The 22,138-nt window shown below is 43.2% G+C and overlaps 1 protein-coding gene across 1 annotated transcript in view; it reads left to right on the plus strand.

Annotated features, from left to right (window-relative positions):
- The first annotated feature begins 241 nt into the window (after positions 1-241).
- Positions 242-22,138, plus strand: part of CLTRN (collectrin, amino acid transport regulator) — a 36,666-nt gene continuing 14,769 nt past the window's right edge. The window contains exons 1-4 of the mRNA XM_004386323.1: positions 242-371; positions 657-715; positions 7,382-7,467; positions 19,786-19,899. Of these exons, the coding sequence (XP_004386380.1) occupies positions 242-371; positions 657-715; positions 7,382-7,467; positions 19,786-19,899 (389 nt within the window). The remainder of the gene's footprint in view (positions 372-656; positions 716-7,381; positions 7,468-19,785; positions 19,900-22,138) is intronic.

Raw genomic sequence — 22,138 nt, forward strand, 5'->3', positions numbered from 1 at the left:
TAACCAGACCACAACAGAAGGGGCGGGGATGATTCCGACTTTGAGTCAGCAGAGGAAACCTTCTTTTGAGGTAGAGTTAGGAAAGGATAACTAATAATCTGATGGTCAAACAGATTTTTGTAAATAACTGACAGGAGATGGGCTGCTTCAGTCAATGCATTAACCCAAACGATGGGGTTAATCATTAAACCTCCTAGGCGGTGGCTGCCTTGTTTCTCTGACATTCTAATCCGGCCACAGAATGGCTAAGGCTGCTTTAAGTGGAGGGTGGATTTTTTTTCCCCGTTTGCCCTGTGTTTTTCATTCTGAAAGAATGTTGTGGCCTCTGTTTTTCCTGGTGACTGCTATTCGTGCTGAACTCTGTCAACCAGGTACGTCGCCTTGAAACATAAAAATAACTGACTTAAAGAACTTACATCTCTAAACTGCAGACGTGTTAAGACTTGAACATTTAGCCTGTGACTGTTTTATGGAATTGGAAGCAACATTTTTAAACATCTAAAATAACTGGGTTTAAACTTTCAGGCGGATTTGGGCCTTTTTAATTGTAGTTCTGTGTGCTGTTGGTTTCAGTTATATTAAATATTAGGATTTATCAAGCTTTCTTTAGCAGATTTTGTGATTCTCCACTGCTCTTTCTTTTTTCTTTTTGGCAGATGCGGAGAATGCTTTCAAAGTGAGACTTAGTATCAAAACAGCTCTGGGAGATAAAGCAGTAAGTGGAGCGCTAGCGGGTTTATCTTTAATTTTGTTGTCTAATAACTCTGTGCTTTGTCTAATAATGGGCCTCTCTGCATAGTTACGTAAAACTTGAAACAATTATTCCTAAAGACCTCACATCTGATATTTCCTTAAAGTAGAAATGTTGTTGTTGTTGTGTGCCCTTGAGTCCATTCCGACTCATAGAGACCCTAGAGGACAGTAGAACTGCCCCACAGGGTTTCCAAGGCTGTAAATCTTACAGAAGCAGACTGCCACATCTTTCTCCCACAGAGCTGCTGGTGGGTTCGAACCACTGACCTTTTGGTTAGCAACCGAGTGCTTAACCACTGCACCACCAGCGCTCCTTACCAAAGTAAAAATAGAGTAAAATAGAAATTGTTAATAAAATGGTTTTGCTTAAAGTATTTAATCTATAGTATGTGCCAGAAAATACGTGTAGTTTTGTATTACACAAAAACAATTTGGCAAACTTGAGATTTCCAGCCAGCATGGTGGAGACACAGGGGTGTGAGGTAGGGCCTCAGCTCTGGGTTGGGGTCTGGCCCTCATCACTGTATTCATTTGAGCTTTGTCAGCCTCAGTTTTATAATCAGTGAAAAGAGGGGATGGTTCTATCCTTATTAGGTCTTTCACAGCACGACATTTTTTTCCAATTCTTTCCTGAAGTTTCTTCAATTCTTCTCAAATCTCAGTGTAACAATATGAAATATATACTTATGAAATAGAAGTTAAAATGTACTCACAGAGCCCAAGTGGGTATAGGAACAGTAAAGGCAGTTGAATTAATAAGACGATATTGTCTAATTCTAGTCTTAGTTTCTTAGTGTGGTCTGTGAATTTTCTTCCCAAAGGAAGGTAAAATTAAGGTGCCTCAAGCTAGAACAAAGCCTTGCTAGTACAAAGGTTAAGTGATTGGCTGCTAACCAAAAGGCTGGTGGTTCAAATCCACCTAACAGCTCCGCGGGAGAAAAGACCAGGTGATCTGCTCCCATAAAAATTACAGCCTAGGAAGCCCTATGGGGCAGTTCAACTTTGTCGTACGGGGTCACCATGAGTCGAAATTGACTTCATGGCACCTAACAACAACAACAAAGAAACTTAGAAGTGTTCTGCCTTCAGGCCAATCCACCAATGATTTTATTATTCACTCAATGGGTAATAATCATTATAACAGCCAAACAGAACTTTGTTTACTTTCTAGTTGGGACCTTTCTAAGCACTTACCTCCTACTGGCTCATTTAGTCTTCACGACTACTCTGTGAGAGCGGGAGCATAGGCAGTCCATTCCCATTGGATGAATGGGGAAAATGAGGCACAAAGGAGTTAAGTGACTCGCTCAAGATCACAAGTCAGCAAGTGGTAGAGGAAGTATTTGAACCTAGACAATCTGACTGTAGAATCCACCCTATCAGCATGTAGGGTTTCTCATCCCAGGATGCTCTGGGGCAGTCACCGTGCTAGATGCTGAAGATGCAATGACAGACAAAATCTGGCTTGTCCCTGCCCTCGTGGAGCTTGTAGTCTAGTGGGAGAGGTGGTTGTCAATGACATATCCACAAAACCAAATGTAAATGTGCAAGCTTGACAAGTATAAATAACAGGAAGGAGAAGTACATGCGGACTTTGGCCTTGTGGGGAGCCTTAGGACATGACACTTGCTGTGAGGTTTAAAGTAGGAGTAGAAGCGAATCAGGGGATACAAGGAGGAAGGGCATGAGGAGAGGCTTATCGTGAGGGAGCTTGGTAAGAGTGAGGGACAGAAAGAAGGCTGAAGTGTTTGGAACTGGGGCAGTGAGGTAGACCATAACACATGGTGAGCTTAGAGAGAAAGGAGGGGCCAGGCCAGGAATATGTGGGCTGGATTAGGGGATTTTGATGTTATCTTTAAAGCAACTGGGAATTTTTACAGATCTCATGATAGAATTAGTGTTTGGAAGACTTTTGTCACAATGTAGAAGGCAGATCGCAGGGGACTAGAGTGGAAGGAGCCAATTAGGAGGCAATTGGAGTAGTGGGGGTGAGAGATGATGGTCATTTAGAGGACAGTGATGTTGGTGGAGAGAGAGAGAAGTGGGAGAGGTGAAGAGATTTTAGAGCCATAGGGACAGTGTGATAAGGAAGAGAGAGGGAGGTGGCAAGGGTGAAGCCCTGTTTCTGCTTACACAACTGGATGGATGGTGGCCCATGTATGAGCCAGGGAACCAGATGTGGACAAGAAAACCATGGCTTCGGTTTTGGGCATGTTGAGTTTGAGGTATCATTGACACATAGGCAATGGACAGAGCTGACTTGAGATATACATTCATGAGTCATTTGCATAGATGTGGTAACGAAAGCCTGGGGTAGCGCTGAGGGAGAACATACAAAGTGATCAGAGGAGAGGGTCTAGGATGGAACCTTGAGATCTTCTAAAACTTAAAGCCCTTATAGAAGAGGGTGAACCTGCAAAGAGGATGGAGGAGTGGGCAGAGGGGCAGGGGGACAACCAGGAGCATGTTGTATGCCAAGAAAGATGAAGACTGAAAAGTGTTTATTGTGTTAAGCAATATGGAGGTCATTGGTAACTTTAGAAAGAGCAGTTTCTGTAGAGTGGTGGGGCTGGAAGGCAGATGAAGGAGCGGGTTGAGATTAAGTGAGCAGTGAATGTATTGGTTTCCTCTGACTGCCATAACAAAGTACCACAAACTGGGTGGCTTAAAACAACAGAATTCTCTCACAGTTCTGGAGGCTTCTCTCTGAAGAAGGTCCCAGGGGAAAAATCTTTCCTTGCCTCTTCTAGTTTTGGTGGTCCCAGGCATTCCTTGGCTTATGGATGCATAACTCCAATCTCTGCCTCCGACTTCACATGGCCGTCTTCCCTCTGCATCTGTCTGTCTGTCTGTTCGTGTCTCTTCTCTTTTTATAAGGACATCAGTCACATTGGATTAGGGCCCACCCTACTCCAACGTGACCTAATGTTGACTGAACTAACCACATCTACAAAAACCATATTTCCAAATAAGGTCATATTCACAGGTACTAGGGGTTAAGACTAATCCTTTTGGGGGACACAATTCAGCCCATAACAGTAAACATGTGAGGACAGAAGAATGGAAAACTCTTTTGAGAATTTTGGCTGAGAAGGACAGGAGAGACACAATAGTGTGTAGAAGAAAGGAGGATTGAGTAAAGTAGTTTGTTTTGGCTATTTTTGTTTTTTGTTGGGGAAAACTTGAGTGTGTTTAGAAGTAAACGGACAAACCCTAATAGGGAGTTGAAGATGCAGAAGGCAGATCCTGAGATGGGCAGAAGGGAAGCATTCTTAATCGAGGTGGAGGGACTAGCCATTGACGGAAGAGAAACAGCATGTCTAGCACTTCAGGGGAGGAGGTGAATAGGATGTGTGTCTATGGAGGAAGTGTTGCATCTTGGTATCAGGAGGATGGGGGAGTTTCAGCTGATGACTTTAGATTATCTATAAATCATGGAACAAGAGTATCTAGTGATACTGAGGTGTGATGAAAAGGTTTGGGCCCCGAGGAGGTTTGAGGAAACTCTGGTGGTGTAGTGGTTAAGAGCTACAGCTGCTAACCAAAAGATCGGCAGTTTGAATCCACCAGGCGCGCCTTGGAAACCCTATGGGGGCAGTTCTACTCTGTCCTATAGGGCTGCTATGAATCGGAATCGACTTGACAGCAACGGGTTGGGTTTGGAGGAGGTTTGAAATAGTCATTGTGGTGTTAGTGAGAGAGAGCTGATGGAGAAATCTGAGGAATTCTTAGGCAATCTGGGGGTAAGGCATTGTGAATTTATAGTTAAACCAATAAGCTCTGTTTTGTAACTTTCTCAGGTTACACTTGATTACTCATCTAAAATGTGGGGTCAGCCATAGTTTAAATGTTCTGAGATGTTTGTACAAAAAGAAGGAGAAACCGGGGCATTTGGGTCCTTGGCACACATGATACTGCAATGAGGAACCAAGGTATCTGAAGTGATGGATAAATTCAGGCAACTAATATGTGCTACTTGTTCTGTGAAGCCACATGTGGGAGATAAAGATGTGTTCAATTCAATTTTACACATATACTGAGCCCCTGTTATGTGTCAGGTATATGCACAGAAAGTAGCTAAGCTGCTATGAACATTCTTGCTCATGTCTTTGCCGTATGCTTTCTTTTTCTTGGGTATATACCTGAGAGTGGAATTGCTTAGTTGTAGAGGATGCATATGTGTAGTTTAGTATCTCTTTCCTTATCCTCTCTTCAGTGGTCCATTTTCTCTACATCACTACATGTGCTCACTTATATTTATTCATGAAGTCTGTCTCTGAAAAAATTTGAATGCCCTAGTAGAAAAATGTTAGCTCCAATGCACAAGCTTTCGATCTTTTAACACTTACCCAGGGTAAGCTGGTTCCACTGGCCCGATACCCAACGTAGAACAGCAGCAATCTTTTCCCAATCTAAATAGCTTGGGGCTCTGTTCTGTGACCAAAACTTGACTCCTATCCAAGATCACCAGCCAGCTCATGCTCTTGGTTTTAAGAGGAACCAATGAAAGGACATGTTATCATGTACTTTGGACATGTTACCAGGAGGGATCAGTCCCTGGAAAAGGACATCATGCTTGGTAAAGTAGAGGGTCAGTGAAAAAGAGGAAGACCCTCAACGAGATGGATTGACACAGTGGCTGCAACAACGGGCTCAAGCATAACAACTATCGTGAGGATGGTGCAGGACCGGGCAGTGTTTCGTTCTGTTGTACACAGGGTCGCTATGAGTCGGAATGGACTCCATGGCACCTGACAACAACAACAACAATGAAAGGACAGGAGAAGATCCGGTCAAATTCCTCCCAACATCTGAAAACCACCTTTAACTTCATGCTCTGACGGGAGCTGCATCTTCATTTTTACCGTCTGCATCAGCTTATGGTTGTCGCGTGCACGTGAGCCCGCTCACCCCATCTCCACAGGGGGCTAACAAGGCTGCTCTGTCTGAAGGGTGTCTGTGCGGTGGTTTTAACCAGACCATTTTCTCTCAGGGTTTGTTCTCACTTATTAGATTGATTTCAATTGGACTGTTGTTGTTAGGTGCCATCGAGTCGATTTTGACTCATAGTGACCCCATGTGACAGAGTAGAACTGCCCCATAGGGTTTCTTAGGCTGTCATCCTTACGGGAGCAGATCACCAGGTCTTTCTCCCTCGGAGCTGCTGGGTGAGTTCAAACCACCGACCTTTTGGTTAGCAACCAGGTGCTTAACCGCTGCGCCACCAGGGCTCCTTCCATTTGGATTAGAGCTGCTCTTATTCCTGCTGAGTAAAACTAATTTTGGAGGAAAAATAGCATTATTAAAAACCAAGCAACTATGCTCTGAATCAGTTAAGTATTTAAAAATGAGCATAGTATAATATGAGATGAGGAGTTCACTTTATTTTTTTAACTTCTTTTTTTTTTTTTTGTATTTTAGATGAGGGTTTACAGACCAAATTAGTTTCTCATTAAACAATTAACACATATATTGTTTTGTGACATTGGTTGCCACCCCCATGACCTGTCCACACTCTCCCCTTCTCGACCTTGGGTTACCCGTTACCAGCTTTCCTGTCCCCTCCTGCCTTCTCGTCCTTGGCCCTGGGCTGGTGTGCCCATTTAGTCTCATTTTGTTTTATGAACCTGTCCAATCTTTGACTGAAGGGAGAAGTTCACTTTAAAAGAATAAAGGAGCACTTCTAATAGTACCTAAAGTTGACATTAAAATGGAATATTCAACACTTGTATGTGAGAAAAAATAAAGAGATTGAGTTTTCTCTTCCTGATGGTAAGATCTTATTGTAGGGTTATTTAAGGAGGGACTAAAAGAGAAAAGAGTGAAGTAGAAAAGGCAATTGAAGGAAGTTAAATGAATATGTTATAAAGGTATTTAAGGAAAAAGAAGATGCGCAGTCATAAACCTTCTTACCCAGAGTAACTTAGAGATTTGTTGTTTTGTTTGAGAATCAGTATTTATAATTATCACCCCACACAAGAGGAGAAAGGCAAGGATAGTAGTAGATGTCTTCCCATCCCAGAGTGAAACCAGAATCCTCACATTGTCTCCCTAACGTGCCACCTGCTCCGCCCCTCTGATTGCTCTTCTCTCCTCAGCTTTTACCGCTCTCCCTGCTCCTGGTTTTGCTTTAGTTACACTAGCTTCTTTAAGAATGCCAGCCCCTTCTTGCTTCAAGGCTGGGGTTTGCTGGTTGACTGAAAATGAAGAATGAAGGAGCCAAACACATGCATACGCCCAAGGTTTCAGGTAAGAAAATAACAGAAAAACTTGTACTGATGTGAAGGAAGGAAGGGAAGCTGGAGGGAGTCCATTCATGAGGAAAGAGAGAAGGGGAAGAAGGGAAGGACTATACATGGCTGCCATGAGGATGTCCACATGCTACCGAGGCTGCGGGTTCTGAGAAAGATAACGTCATGGGAACACACTGCACTTGGCTTATAGAATGAACGTCCAAGAAGCCCTACCCAGGACTTTATGGTGGCATGTTCTAGGTCATGGTCACCAGACCTCAGTGTATGAGAGAGGGAGTGCCACTGTGGCCCCAATTAAAACCCAATGGACCATTTCGCTTCTCATCCTTCAATTTCCACAGGGCTCTTCATTTTCTGTTTTTCTTCTCTTTCAGTATGCCTGGGACACAAATGAAGAATATCTCTTCAAAGCAATGGTGGCTTTCTCCATGAGAAAAGTTCCCAACAGAGAAACAACAGAGTAAGCAAACAGTGAAAAGTCCTAACTGCTTATTAGTCACATATTATTTGAGATAGTGCATTATTTCAAAATTTGGTCTTGAAAATAATTTATTAACCTAATTTTTTGAAGAGACACATATTTTTATTGAACATTTAAAAAACTTTTGTAATCTAGCTCAGTTTACCCTTTAAATCATGTTCCAACCATGCTCTTTGTAGACCAGGCAATTTGAAGATAAACATTTTTTAAAAAAATACAGTTATATCTCCTAAGCTGTCTACATTTCTACTGGGTACCTATAATTTCTCTGGCATAGATAGATAGCTAGATACATATATACATAGATTCTAAAGAATTCTACTCTCATTTCAAAAATAATGCAAATACATATAGATTCTGTTGGTATCTCTCATGGCACCTTGTTTATTTATTAAGCACTTGGTACAATTTTTAATAGTTTTACACGTGTGTCTATTCTTCTGGAGGAATGCTACTTCTCTGTTTGTGATATTTGCTTCTATGAAGAGGAACATCCATTAGGGTAACACTCCTGGTCTCTCTCTGCTCCTTCCCTCACTCCTCCCTTGAGAGGTGAAATGCCTTGTCTGAATGTTGGGTTGGCAGGAGCAGGTGGGCGTGGGTTCCTTTCTCTTTGGGAGCCAGCTGCTCCTCCCTGTGCTAAGTAGGGAATCAGGCTCGGCAGGGGGGCACCCATACCTGTGAGGCTGCCTTGTTCTTTACAGCTGAGCCCCGTTGGGACTACTGGGGGTATATCATCTGGGATGTTAAATATCCTGACCTGCCCCAATTTAACTCTAACCTGCTTCAGTATAGATAAACCTATCTAATTCTGGGTTTCTTTTTTTTTTTAGTTAGGAAGTCAATTTACCTGCTAATTAAAGTCATAGCCTCCAACCTAGTCTCCTAATTTGGTCTCCTATCTGCTTCATTCTTTTGTCTTCATTCTAAAATAATTCAGAACCGGGCAAAGAGGGTTGCTCTTAACTGATTTCCCTCAAACCCACAATATCTGATTCATGGGCTGTGAATATAAAGTGTGAGATAGAAGAGTGGAATTTAGGGACCAAAATAAATGTGTACACTCCCACCCACTCACCCATATATATATACACTATATATATATATATATATCTACACCAGTGGCCATCAAGTTGATTCCGACTCATGGCGATCCCCTGTGTGTCGGAGTAGAACTGTGCTCCACAGGGTTTTTAATGGCTGTGATCATTTGCAAGTAAAGTAGCGATCCCCAGAGCTCTAGAGAATACGATGGTGCCCGGTCACTGAGAGTGCACAGTGGAATAGAAGCTGGTATACCTGCGTCTTTGCTGGAGAAGTCTCAAGGTAGAAGGCCGGCCTCAGCCGCCTGTGGTGTAGGGTGAGAGAGAGGGCAGCTTGGGAGCAGGGGCATTTGAGTATTTCCTGAGGGCCAAGTGGATGCTGTTGAAGGAGCTGGCTCATGGTGGTAGAGCGAGGCTGGAGGTGTCTCGTTGGAGGCAAGCTGAGGGCGGGATGGAAGCCAGAGCACGTGCTCCTTGTCAGGAGAAGATGTAGTGCCGAAGTGCCCAGAGGGTCCCCCAGAGGCCCCCGGATGCACCCTGATGGATGATCAACTGGACGCCTGCCATGACAGAGGACCCCTAACAGCAAGGGGAGGGGGCCTACAGAGGTCCCTGGCTAAGGAAAAGAACTTTGCCCTCTTCTCTGTCTGATCCCCTCCTACAGCTCCCTTTCGCATCCCGAGATGAGCCAGAAAGAGGCATGCTGGGACAGGGATGTGAAGAGGGAAGGGAGGAGGGATAGTACAGGATGGAGCCCGCCACTCCTAGCCCTGCTCAAGCCAGAACTGGCAGAAGCAGAGAGCTGGGCATGTCAGGTAGGGCCAAACCTTTGATCAAAATTTTGATTAGACTGGCCTGGACTTTATAATAGCTGGAAGTGACTGGAAAGCTAAAAAGTCTGCTACAGATACTGCCAGGGTGTGGGGAAGGAAGGGCGGACAGAGTACCAAAAGGAATGGTGGGAGAAACATAAACCTCTTTCCTGATTGTGACCTACTGAGGCCAGCCTGTTGGACGGCATTGCTGTACTTGGATCCATCGTTGTTGTTGTTGTTAGGTGTGGTGAAGTCGATTTGGACTCATAGCGACCCCATGTACAATAGAACAAAACACTGCGCAGTCCTTTGCCATCCTCACAATCATTGCTATGTCTGAGCCCATTGTTGCAGCCACTGTGTCAATCCATCTCGTTGAGGCTCTTCCTCTTTTTCACTGACCCTTCATTTTACCAAGCATGATGTCTTTCTCCAGGGACTGGTCCCGCCTGATAACATGTCCAAAATACATAAAGCAAAGTGTCACCATCCTCTCTTCTAAGGAACATTCTGGCTGTACTTCTTCCAAGACGCATTTGTTCGTTATTCTGGCAATCCATGGTATATTCAATATTCTTTGCCAACACCATAATTCAATGGCATCAATTCTTCGGTCTTCTTTATTCATAGTTCAGCTTTTGCATGCATATGAGGTGATTGAAAATATCTTAGCTTGGGTCAGGCAAACCTTAGTCCTCAAAGTGACATCTTTGCTTTTTACCACTTTGAAGAGGTCTTTTCCAACAAATTTGCCCAATGCAATGCGTTTGATTTCTTGACTGCTGCTTCCATGGGTGTTGATTGTGGATCAAAGTAAAATGAAATCCTTGACAACCTCAATATTTTCTCCATTTATCATGATGTTGCTTATTGGTCCAGTTGTGAGGATTTTTGTTTTCTTTATGTTGAGGTGTAATCCATGCTGAAGGCTGTGGTGTTTGATCTTCATCATTAAGGGCTTCAAGTTCTCTTCAGTTTCAGCAAGCAAGATTGTGTCATCTGCTTGTGGCAGATTGTTAATGAGTCTTCCTCTAGTCCTGATGCCCCGTTCTTCTTCATATAGTCCAGCTTCTCAGATTATTTGCTCAGCAAATAAGTATCGTGAAAGGTTAAAACCCTGCCGCACACCTTTCCTCATTTTAAACCATGAAATATCCCCTTGTTTTGTTTGAACAACTGCCTCTTGGTCTACGTACAGATTCCTCACGAGCACAATTAAGTGTTCTGGAATTCCCATTCTTCGCAATGTTTGTTATGATCCACACAGTTGATTGCCTTTGCATAGTCAATTAAACACAGGTAAACATCTTTCTGTATTCTCTGCTTTCAGCCAAGATCCATCTGACATCAGCAATGATATCCCTTGTTCCATGTCCTCTTCCGAATATGGCTTGAATTTCTGGAAGTTCTCTGTCAATGTACTGCTGCAACTGTTTTTGAATGATCTTCAGCAAAATTTTACTTGTGTGTGATATTAATGATATCGTTCGATAATTTCCACATTCTATTGGATCACCTTTCTTTGGAATTGGCACAAATATGGATCTCTTCCAGTCAGTTGGCCAGGTAACTGTCTTCCAAATTTCTTGACACTTCCAGCGTTGCATCCGTGTGTTGAAACATCTCTATTGGTATTCTGTCAATTCCTGGAGTCTTGTTTATTGCCCGTGCCTTCAGTGTAGCTTGGATTTCTTCCTTCAGTAGCATCGATTCTTGATCGTATGCTACCCCCTGAAATGTTTGAAAGTGGACCAGTTCTTTTTGGTACAGTGACTGTGTATTCCTTCCATCTTCTTTTGATGCTCCCTGTATCGTTCAGTATTTTGCCCATAGAATCCTTCAAAATTGCAACTCAAGACTTGAATTTTTTCTTCAGTTCTTTCAGCTTGAGAAATGCCAAGCGTGTTCTTCCCATTTTGTTTTCTAACTCTAGGTCTTTGCACATTTCATTATAATACTTCATTTTGTCTTCTCCAGCTGCCCTTTGATATCTTCTGTTGAGCTCTTTTACTTCATCATTTCTTCCATTTGCTTTAGCTACTGTACATTCAAGAGCAAGTTTCAGAGTCTCTTCTGACATCCATTTTGGTCTTTTCTTTCTCTCCAGTCTTTTTAATGATCTTTTGCTTTCTTCATGTATGATATCCTTGATGTCATCCCACAACTGATCTGGTCTTCGATCATTAGTGTTCAAGATGTCAAATCTATCCTTGAGATGGTCTCCAAATTCAGGTGGGATATACTCAAGGTCATACTTTGACTCTCGTGGACTTGTTTTAATTTTCTTCAGCTTCAACTTGAACTTGCATATGAGCAATTGATGGTCTATTCCGCAGTCAGCCCCTGGCCTTGGTCTGACTGATGATATTGTGCTTCACCAATGTGTCTTTCCACAGATGTAGTCCATTTATATGTATTCCATCTGGCAAGGTCCACATGTATAGTTTATGTCGGTGAAAAAAAGGTATTTCTAATGAATAGGTCATTGATCTTGCAAAATTCTATCATGCGATCTCTGGCGTCATTTCTATCACCAAGACCATATTTTCCAACTGCCAGTCTTTCTTCTTTGTTTCAACTTTCACATTCCAGTAACCAGTAATTATCAATGCATCTTGATTGCATGTTTGATCAATTTCAGACTGCAGAAGTTGATAAAAATCTTCAATTTCTTCATCTTTGGCATTAATGGTTGGTATGTAAATTTGAATCATAATAGTATTAACTGGTCTTCTTTGTAGGTGTATGGATATCATCCTATCACTGATAGCGTTGTACTTCAGGATAGATCTTGAAATCTTCTTTTCGATGATGAATGCAATGCCATTTTTCTTCAATTTTTCATTCCTAGCATAGTAGACCATATAATTGTCTGATTCGAAATGGCCAGTACCAGTCCATTTTAGCTCACTAATGCCTACAATATCGATCTTTATGTGTTCCATTTCATTTTTTACGACTTCCAGTTTTCTGTGATTCATACTTCGTCCATCCACATTCTGATTACTAATGGATGTTTGCGGCTGTTTCTTCTCATTGAGTTGTGCCACATCAGCAAATGAAGGTCCCAGAAGCTTTACTTCATCCACGTTATTAAGGTTGACTCTACATTGAGGAAGCAGCTCTTCCCCGTTCGTACTTTGAGTGCCTTCCAACCTGAGGGGCTCATCTTCTGGCACTGTATCAGACAATGTTCTGCTACTATTCATAAAGTTTTCACTTGACAATTTTTTTAGAAGTAGATTGGCAGGTCCTTCTTCCTAGTCTGTCTTAGTCTGGAAGCTCTGCTGAAACCTGTCCACCATGTGTAACCCTGCTGGTATTTGAAATACCAATGACATAGCTTCCAGCATCACAGCAACACACAAGCTCCCACAGTATGACAAACCTACAGACGAGTGGTGGAGTTGGATCTATAGGATTAAATAACTTCTTCTGAAAGCCTACTATGTGCCAGGCACTGATGTAAGATGATAGATAAGATCAAGTCCCACGCTGCGCAGGTCCTCCACCCAAGAAGCTGGCTGTGGTAGAAATTGCGGGACGATAGTCTAAATATGACTGAAGCGCTGCAAGTCTTTGAAAACATTATTTAGAAATCTTACTCTCAAGTGGTTTTTTGTTGTTGTTGTTGTTATTTGCTGTTTTTTTCTTAAAAACAAAAGGGAAAATGAATGAAAGCCATAGTAGAAGGCTCTAGTTTCACTATGGCATGTTACTTGAGTACTTAGTAGTCCCTGGGTAGTAAAAATGACTAATGCTCTCAGCTGCTAACCGAAAGGTTGGAGGTTCAAGTCTACCCAGAGGCTCTTTGGAAGAAAGGCTTGGCGATCTCCTTCCAAAAACATCAGCCATTGAAAACTGTATGGAGTGTAGTTCTACTGTGACACACATAGGGTCTCCTTGAGTTGGAGTTGACTCAAAGGCAGGCGATGGTGGTGGTAGTCGAGTACTCGGGATTCAAGTTCTAAAATTTAGGCCAGACATACTAAAGCAATTGCATAGAAATTCTAAAATGTTGAAAGTAGTTTCTGAGAAAACTATAAGTTCAAAGCTTAGTTTATTTCCCAGGTAAACTAGGAAGTTCATCTGCCTAGTTTACTCAAATATTGGCTTTTAGGATATATACATATATTTTAAAATCATTTTTAGCAAGAGAGCTAGAAGTGTAATTTAGGTATTGCATTGTCTCTGCATTAAATGGTGTAGGGTATGTAATGGATTTATTCCTCTGCCTAATTGTTCAAGAATAAATTTTGTGAAAGGAACAACACGCTATTGTATCCATGGTAAGGGGATTAATGGTCTTGTGCTTGTAAAACAGCAGCCAGCTTCTATTGAGTCCTTTTGATTTCCAGAAACGGGCCCGATTCTTAGCACCCCTGGAATGATTTGACTCTGTCTGGCGCCACTGATGAGAAATGACTATGGAGCCAACTCAGAGAGAATTACATCAGGCCAGGGCTCACCACACTTGAGGAAAGGGAGTGGACATTTCTACCTCTTTTTAGTGATTGGCTTAAAGAAGCCATTTGTATGTGTGTTAATATCATGACTTTATTTTTTTAAAAAAGCTGTTTAAAATGATTATTGAGGTGAATTTAAAAAACTTCATCAGACCCATCTATCTTTAAAATTTTGAAAATGTAGCTTTCCCATTCGTTGTACGAATGGCATTTCATCTTACTTTATTACATCAAAACATGTTTTGTTCAATAAATACTTGTTGGTTGATTAGTTTTTCATTCTGTGCAAATTTTTGAGAATGTACTAAGTAGTAACATTTGGAAAAAAGACCATAGAAGAAGTCACACTCTAGTTGTACCTAAATGGTAGACTATAACTGGAAGGAATTTGTATCCTTTTGTTGCTATATAAATTATTTAGCTACTGAGCTCTGTCCATCATTCTTTCTTTTACTTCCTGTTTAGCACCAACTTTCTCTCCTTACATTTACACTTCCTGTTTGCTACCCCCCCACACTATATTCAGGGGTCCTCTTTTACTGCAGAGTTTTGTATGTTATCAGTGTCTGCGAATGTTTGTATCTGGGTAGGGAAGTTTGGAGAAAGTAATCTCCCTCCTTTCTTCCTCCCTTTTCTATTACTGCAAGCCCTGCCCAATTTACTTTCTCAGGGAGTCTGTCTGGGAGAAGTTTCAGAAACAGTGAACCTTCATCAGTCCATCCATCCATCCATCCATCCCTTTGTCCATCCATCCATTTCACGATCCCACAGTGAGTGCCCACTGGGCCATGCTTCAGGAATACATGGGTCATAGGACAGGACAGACTTGGCTCTAGCCCTCATGTTTCCAGGGCCCAGAGAAACCTACTGTGTTGCAGATGGACAAAGTAGTTCATAGTCTTCCAGGTGACCCCTGTAGCTGATAAAATTAAAAAGGGTGTCCTGTATTTGAAAAACATGAAGTTCAAATCTGGGCAGGATTAGGGACACCCCTGACAAAAATTGGGGACAAACCCCATGAAATGTAGACACTCTCTGTACTATCTGTACTCCCTACCATCCTAGGTATATTCTCAGACTGGGCACAGAGTCTTCTTATTTATTTGTTATTGTGCTTTATGTGAAAGTTTACAGCTCAAGTTAGTTTCTCATACAAAAATTTATACACACATTGTTATGTGACCCTAGTTACTATCCCTATAATGTGACAGCACACTCCTGCTTTCCACCCCGGATTTCCGGTGGGCACAGAGTCTACTTATGTGCAAATTCTGGCATCTCAAAGATACCAGAACATAAGAAACCATTTTGGTGCCTTATGTTCTGGTGGGCTTAAGACACTGTGGCTTTGGTCTTCCAAGGGCCTTAATATCACTCAGCTCCTTCACCTGGCATTTATGGAATCATAGACTCTAAATGGCCTTGCAGTAGGAACTCTATTCCTAATCATCCCTAACCATGTTAGCTAATTAAATTTAGCTCTTAATAAATATTTGTGAATGAATGAAGCATGTTTAACACCCTGGCTCTTAAACCAGGGGCCTGTCTGTTGGGATACAGTGGACACAAGATAATAGTGGCCCCACCAACCCATTTCTCTCTCTTCTTCCACCCTAACCTTGTGGCAGGATATTCTGCTGGTGAATATGGCATGAAATGGCCATGGTAGAAGTAGCTTCCCATTGCCTGGAGTTTCTCTCTTGTTGGGCCTCAGTTTCTTGCTTTTGGGGGAGCCAAGACATCAGTTTCTTAAAGTATCATCCAAACAAGTAGGAAGCCCCAGCCCGTGAGTGTGTCTCTGTCTTCTTATACAGCATTTGCCTTGTGCCTGCGTTCAGAAGCAGGGGTGTGCGTCCCTCTGGCCCATTACCCACAAAGCTACTAATTTAAAAAGTGAGATTATTAATTACTAGTTCAACTGTCTGTAGCGGAACAAAATAGAAACACATCTCTACACTTATATTTCTGTGGTTGACATTTGTTGAGCACAAGGTTACTGTTTTTTTCCCCTTAAAATCTTAGATGAGTCACTTTACTTCACTGGGCAGAACCATCACGTAGGACAAATGTTCATTCTTCTGTTGATGAAGACCCTTAGCAGCTAAAACTATTCACCTTTTTTCTTAATATCAGTCTTGGAGAAATGATGGAAATGGTGCTACTTAAAAACACTAGTACAGTGGGTAGCATAATAATAAATACTTGCTGCATTTCAATACATAAAAGAACTATTTTTTTTTTTAATTTTAGATCATTATTAAGATCACCCTGAAAGTGATTGGGGCCAATATCTTGCATTTGAAAATAGCTCTTTATTATTTTCAAAACATGTTTGTATCTGTTATCGCTTTATCAGTGTAACCAGTAAGAACTGTTCATGAATCCATTGCCTAGTTTTTCTCTTGTAGTTTATTTTACTGGGCCCAGGAAGCTTTTTCAATAACTGCTTTGCTCCTGTATATGTATGTGTGTGTGCATACAATTTGAAATAATTTTAAATTTACATAAGAATTGCAAAGATAATACAGAGAGAACATTTTGACCAATGGTTCTCAGCCTGGATGCATTTTGTCCCCTTACTCCTCCCAATAATATTTGGAAATGTCTGGAGACATTTTTGATTTTTGCAACTGGCGGATGTACCTTGCATCTAGTGGGTAGGGGCCAGGGATGCCGCTAAACATCCTACAAAGCACAGGACAGCTCCATCACAAAGAATTATCCTGCCCAAATATTGATAGTGGTGAGGTTGAGAAACCCTGGCTGCTGATCTTTTGCTTTAGCAGCCAAGCTCTTAACCACTGCGCCACCAAATCTGTTGCCGTCAAGTTGATTCTGACTCATAGCGAGACTGCCCCACAGGGTTTCCAAGGAGCAGCTGGTGGATTCAAACTGCAAGCGTTTTGGTTAGCAGCCAAGCTCTTAACCACTGTGCCACCAGGGCTCCACCAGGGCTCCCTAAAACTGTACAAACTTGATTATTTCTGCCAGTAGAGGTCACTGTGCCTCAGTGCTTCTCCACTGCCTCAATTCCTAACTATCTCCCCACCCCCACCCCCATCCCACCAAGGTATTTGGAAAAGCCTGGAGACATTTTGGCTTGTCACGACTGTTGATGTGTTATTGGCACTTGCTGAGTAGAAGCCAGGGATGCTGCTAAAAACTCTACAATGTACAAGACAGCTCCCTACCCTCCCCCATCTCCCTCTCACCAAAAATGATCTGGCTCAACATATAAATATTGCCCAGATTGAGAAACTCTACTGTAGATGAAATCTTAATGTATGCGATGAGAAAGATTATGACTATCTCTATGATAATAAAAGACTCCTCTTATTATTACTGTTAATATGATTTTTAATAGGAACAAATATTTAATGGTTCAAACTGGGGAAGTAGGGGTGGTAGGGAAGGAAGCTTGTCTTCCTGGCCTTTCAGTGCCCAGGGAAAAGGAAGGAGGAAGTGGGTGGGCCTGGGGAAGGCATGGGTTTTGATATCACCCATGTCTCTTCAGTGTGGACTCCGCAGGGTAAGGACAGGTGGGTCAGGGTGGCAGACCTGTGGCTGGAGCAGTAGGAGGTGACCTGCTGGTGTCAGTGTCCCACCTCAGGGTGGAGCAGGGGTCAGCAGGATGAAAGAGCTGTGAGCTTGGGTCACATGGGGTGGCTGGGAGGGCCCTGACTCTTAGGAGCCAAGGGAGCCAGCAGGCTGATGTGCTTAGGGGTCAGCGGAGGCTGGCATCTTCACCACGGCAGGCTGAATGGCAGAAGGGAACCGCTGGGCAGCAGCTGGGGACCGATGGGCAGCAGGCCGAAGGACAGTCCACTTGTCGCAGATGCTGCAGCTCCAGGAGCGGAAGCCTCTGTTCAGCCGGCCCCGCCTGGGCACAAAGGCACGGACCACGCCATTCCTCATCACGGGCCTGAAGGCAGACGGCCTGGCCTCCGGGCTGACCTCAAACCACAGGGGCCCGTCGACCTTCCTCTTCCCCTTGTTGCACTGGCCGAGGGCCCGTAGCACGGTCTCCTTGGCACAGGGGTCCCGGCGCTCCTCAGACGGGGGAAGCATGGCATAGAGGGCGCCCGGGGCCTGAAAGACGGTGGGGCCCCCTCTGAGCTCCGGGGGCGCGATCTGGACCCTCACCGGGCTCCAGATGCGGTTGGGGTTGTGGGCGCCCCACGGCTTGCGCTTCAAGTAGGTCTTCCAGGCGCAGGAGAGGTTGGGCCCACGGAAGGTTTGAAGGGGCCGCTTGTTGGGGAAGCGCCTCCTCCAGGCGCTGGGCACCAGCACCTTCCGCAAGTTGACATGCTCCCAGCCGGGCGGAACCTTGGGGAGCGGCCGGGTCCGCCGCCAGCGCCCAGGGTAGAGATATTGGGTGCAGCGGAGGGCCCGGGCCGGCCTGGGTGGCGAGGATGAGCGCCCCTGCGCAGGGGGTGGCGACACGGACTTGGGCGGGTCTAGGTAATAGCTCAGGTAGTAGCCCAGGTAGTTGCCCATGAGGGCAGTGCGGAGGGCTCTGTGGCTCGAGAAGGGATTGGGCTTCCAGAAGTTTCCGACGTCTGCGTACTGGGCAGATTCGAACCGCCCAGAGTTCTGGTGACCGTTGGCATCTGGGCGAAAGGACAGCTCGCGGCGTCGGGGGGGGGGGTGTGTGTGTCGGCCCCTCTGGTCACGTGGCCAGCTTCGCTCCAGGACAGCACTATACTAACACTGGGACATCACAGATCTCAGCGGCAGCCTGAGGGCGCCCCCCCTTCCCCCCTCCCGTGCAATCTGGGGAACACGGGAAGCTCAAGTCTGTCCTTCCCACTGTGGGTCCCAGGCGTCTGGCTCTGGGCAGAGGGGCCTAAGAGTTGCCTCCATTTTTGTACTACGTTTAAAGGGAGAAATGATCATAATTTCTACCAGGAAATTCTAGATTGCGGTGCCAGTGTATTCAAAATAGGATATTGTCTGTCATCATGTAATATTGAACGTGATACACTTGAATGGTCTTTTAAAAACAAGTAACTGAATTATTATTGTTACTATTATAATTTTAGTGAATGTGATGCATGTTTCATAAAAAGTTGTTAATGTCTTTTTTTTTTTTTTATAGTTTAGCTCTTAGGGAAATCATGTAAGCCATTGATTGATAATTTATAATATAGCACTGGCAACGTTGATTTAATGTGGACTGTCCTATAATTTTCAGCCTTCATACATTCATAGGTAGATCATCTTCTCTTTGAACATTCATGCAATTTCTCTATTTCCATTTGTACTGGTAAAAGTAGATTAGAGTAAGTCACATTTCTAGCTTACGGTTGAAAAGCATATGCCTACAAAACACAGTGTTCAGCGGCTGTCAGGTAACTGATTATAGCGCTCAGTTTCGGAGGTCTGTTCAAGGTGGTAGAAACAAACTGTTCTTGAGAACTTTCTCCTCAAATGGACGTGCACAAGGCGTCTCTTGGGCCTGACACCATGTTGGGATGGGTGAGAGACAGAGATAGAGGCTGACACAAAGTATTGAATCCAAGAGCGGACAACAGATTCTGCCCGGAGCTGGAGGCGGATGGCTGAACAGTGAGGACACAACAAAGAGCTTAACAAGGAAGCATCCAAAGGCTTCTGAGGGCAGAGAGGGGCCAAGTGTTGGGGAAGCAGAGTGCGGTCAGCCAAGAGGTGACGGGGAATGAAACCCTAACTCTTTCCACTCACTAATTCCATTTATTTATGTACTCATTCATTCATTCATTTACAGCATATTCCTTATTTAAGGAATGATCCCTAAGTATATGAGCCTGAAATCAAAGAGAATTTTCTCTGATGTAATTTTCTTCTTAATAAGACATTTCTTCATAATGATGGAAATGACTTTTCATATGCAGCTAAAACCCCCCTTAAGATGACAGTAGCATCAGGGTGGGCGATCAGATGCCATTTGGTGTGATTTTCTGATCATGTATTTTTTCTTTCCACTGTCTGCAGAATTTCTCATGTCCTACTTTGCAATGTAACCCAGCGGGTGTCATTCTGGTTTGTGGTTACAGACCCTTCGAAAAACCACACCATTCCTGCTGTTGAAGTACAGTCAGCCATAAGGTAATCACTGCTAAATATGCTTTCTACTGAGACATCAACTTCTTGATTAATTCAGCTGTTTTCATCCATTTTGAAGTCTGTTGCTTCCCCTCTTCGCAAGTGACTCATCTATCAAGAGATCAGGGGTCAAAGATTTCATTTCATTAATTGATATTAGAGATTAGTGTCGGGCAGTAATTCTCATCCAAGAGCAATTTGCCTCCAAGGAGAACTTGGTAATGCCTGGAGACATTTTTGGTTGTTACAACTGAGGGTGCCACCGACATTGAGGAGGCAGAGGCCAGGGAGACTGTTAAACATCCTACTATGCACAGAAGAGTCCCCACACCAAGAATTATTCCACATCAAATGTCAATAGTGCTGTGGTTGAGAAAATCTGATTTAAATATTAGCTAAGAACATTTAGTGCCATCTTCTTTTGGTGAGAACACCTTGTATGGCACGATCATGTGATGGTTCATCATATGAACTCTGGAGCCAGAATTCCTAAGTTTTTCCTGCTGGCTTTGCCTCTTGCTAACTATATGAATGCAGATGAGAGGGTACTCTTTGTGCTTTCCTCTCATCATCTGTAAAATGGAGTTAATTATAGTACCTCTCACAGAGTTGTCGAGATGATTAAATGACAGGGCCAAATTACCCAATAAGGTATACACTATAGTGCGTAGTTTCACCTGTTTTTCTTTGATGTGGTGAAACCCACGTGAAATTGTGCACTACAGATTAGTAAGTAAGCACAGGTAAGCCCGTGCATACCTTACTTACTGGGTAAACCACCCTTGTTAAATGAGTTAATAAATGTAAGGAGTTTCGAGGGGCAAGTCATAGCTTCATATTTCTGAGGTCTCTAAGGACTTGCCTTTTTTAGTCAATGTACAGTCTTTACATCTTAACAGATACATTTTCTTTAACAGGTAAAATCATGACTCTCATTAAATTAAAAAATGGACACGTATCAAAGATTTTATTATCTCGATAATTAATGAGGGAACTAGTAAGATGTTGAAACTGGTTCAAAGGAGAATTCATGGAACCACCAGAATCCCCCATTGGAGCCAATCACCATGGACAGCTAAATCTCAACCTTCACCCCAAACACTCATCTATCTCCTCACATTAACTGAAGCTTGGTTTAACCCTCCCCCCAAACAAAAACCAAACCCATTGCCATGGAGTCGATTCCAACTCATGGCAACCCCCTGTGTTACAGAGTAGAACTGCTCCATAGGATTTTCTTGGCTGTCGTCTTTATGGAAGCAGATTGCCAGGCCTTTCTTCTGGTGGGTGAGTTTGAACCGCCAACCTTTAGATTAGTAGTCAAACACCAACCACTTGCACCACCCAGGGACTTCTGGTTTACCCCCAGTGCCTTTATTTCCATGCAGCCCTCCCCGTTCACAAGGCTTGAACCAAATCCCTTTTCACATGAAATAACGACATTCCTAACTCTTACTCCCTATGCGGTGGGTCTCATTTCATACGTAGGAAATAAGAAATGGTGAAATGCATTTGTAAATAGATGCACCAGTCTATCCACTGGGCAGTAATCAATTGTGTTTCACCAGGCACAATCCATTTGATTTGCTATGAAAAAAATCATTTTTATTATGTCAGTTTTCTACAACTTAAAGATTTGCAAAATAGCTCAAAGACAATAAAAGGTGGCAATTGAGCAGATGGGTGCACTGGGTAGCAGAGTCAGTAATCTTTTTTGCCCATTTCAAGTCATTCTCAATCTTTCCTGATAGTCAGCCCCCTCCTGTGATCGTAACAAATTTTTAAAAGTGAAGCATATTCTTATATCTAAGAAGCAGAAGGATGCAATTTGTGTTTATTTCAATCAATGTGCACTTCATGCATCCGAACTTCAAATGTTGCACATCATTGATGTGTTGGCCAAGGGCTAGACAATGAAAAAGGAAGACCAAAGAAGAATTGACACGTTTGAATCATGGTGTTGGCCAAGAATACTGAATATAGCATGGACTGCCAGAAGAACGAACAAATCTGTCTTAGAAGAAATACAACCAGAATGCTTCTTAGAAGCGAAGACGGTGAGATTTTTGTCTTGCTTACTTTGGACATGTTATCAGGAGGGACCAGTCCCTGGAGAAGGACATCATGCTTGGTAAAGTAGAGGATGAGTGAAAAAGAGGAAGACTCTCAATGAGATGGATTGACACAGTGACTACAACAACGGGCTCAAACATTACCTACTATTGTGAGGATGGCACAGGAC

The sequence above is a fragment of the Trichechus manatus genome, unplaced genomic scaffold (genome assembly GCF_000243295.1).
Source record: "Trichechus manatus latirostris isolate Lorelei unplaced genomic scaffold, TriManLat1.0 scaffold00162, whole genome shotgun sequence".
NCBI lineage: Eukaryota > Metazoa > Chordata > Mammalia > Sirenia > Trichechidae > Trichechus > Trichechus manatus.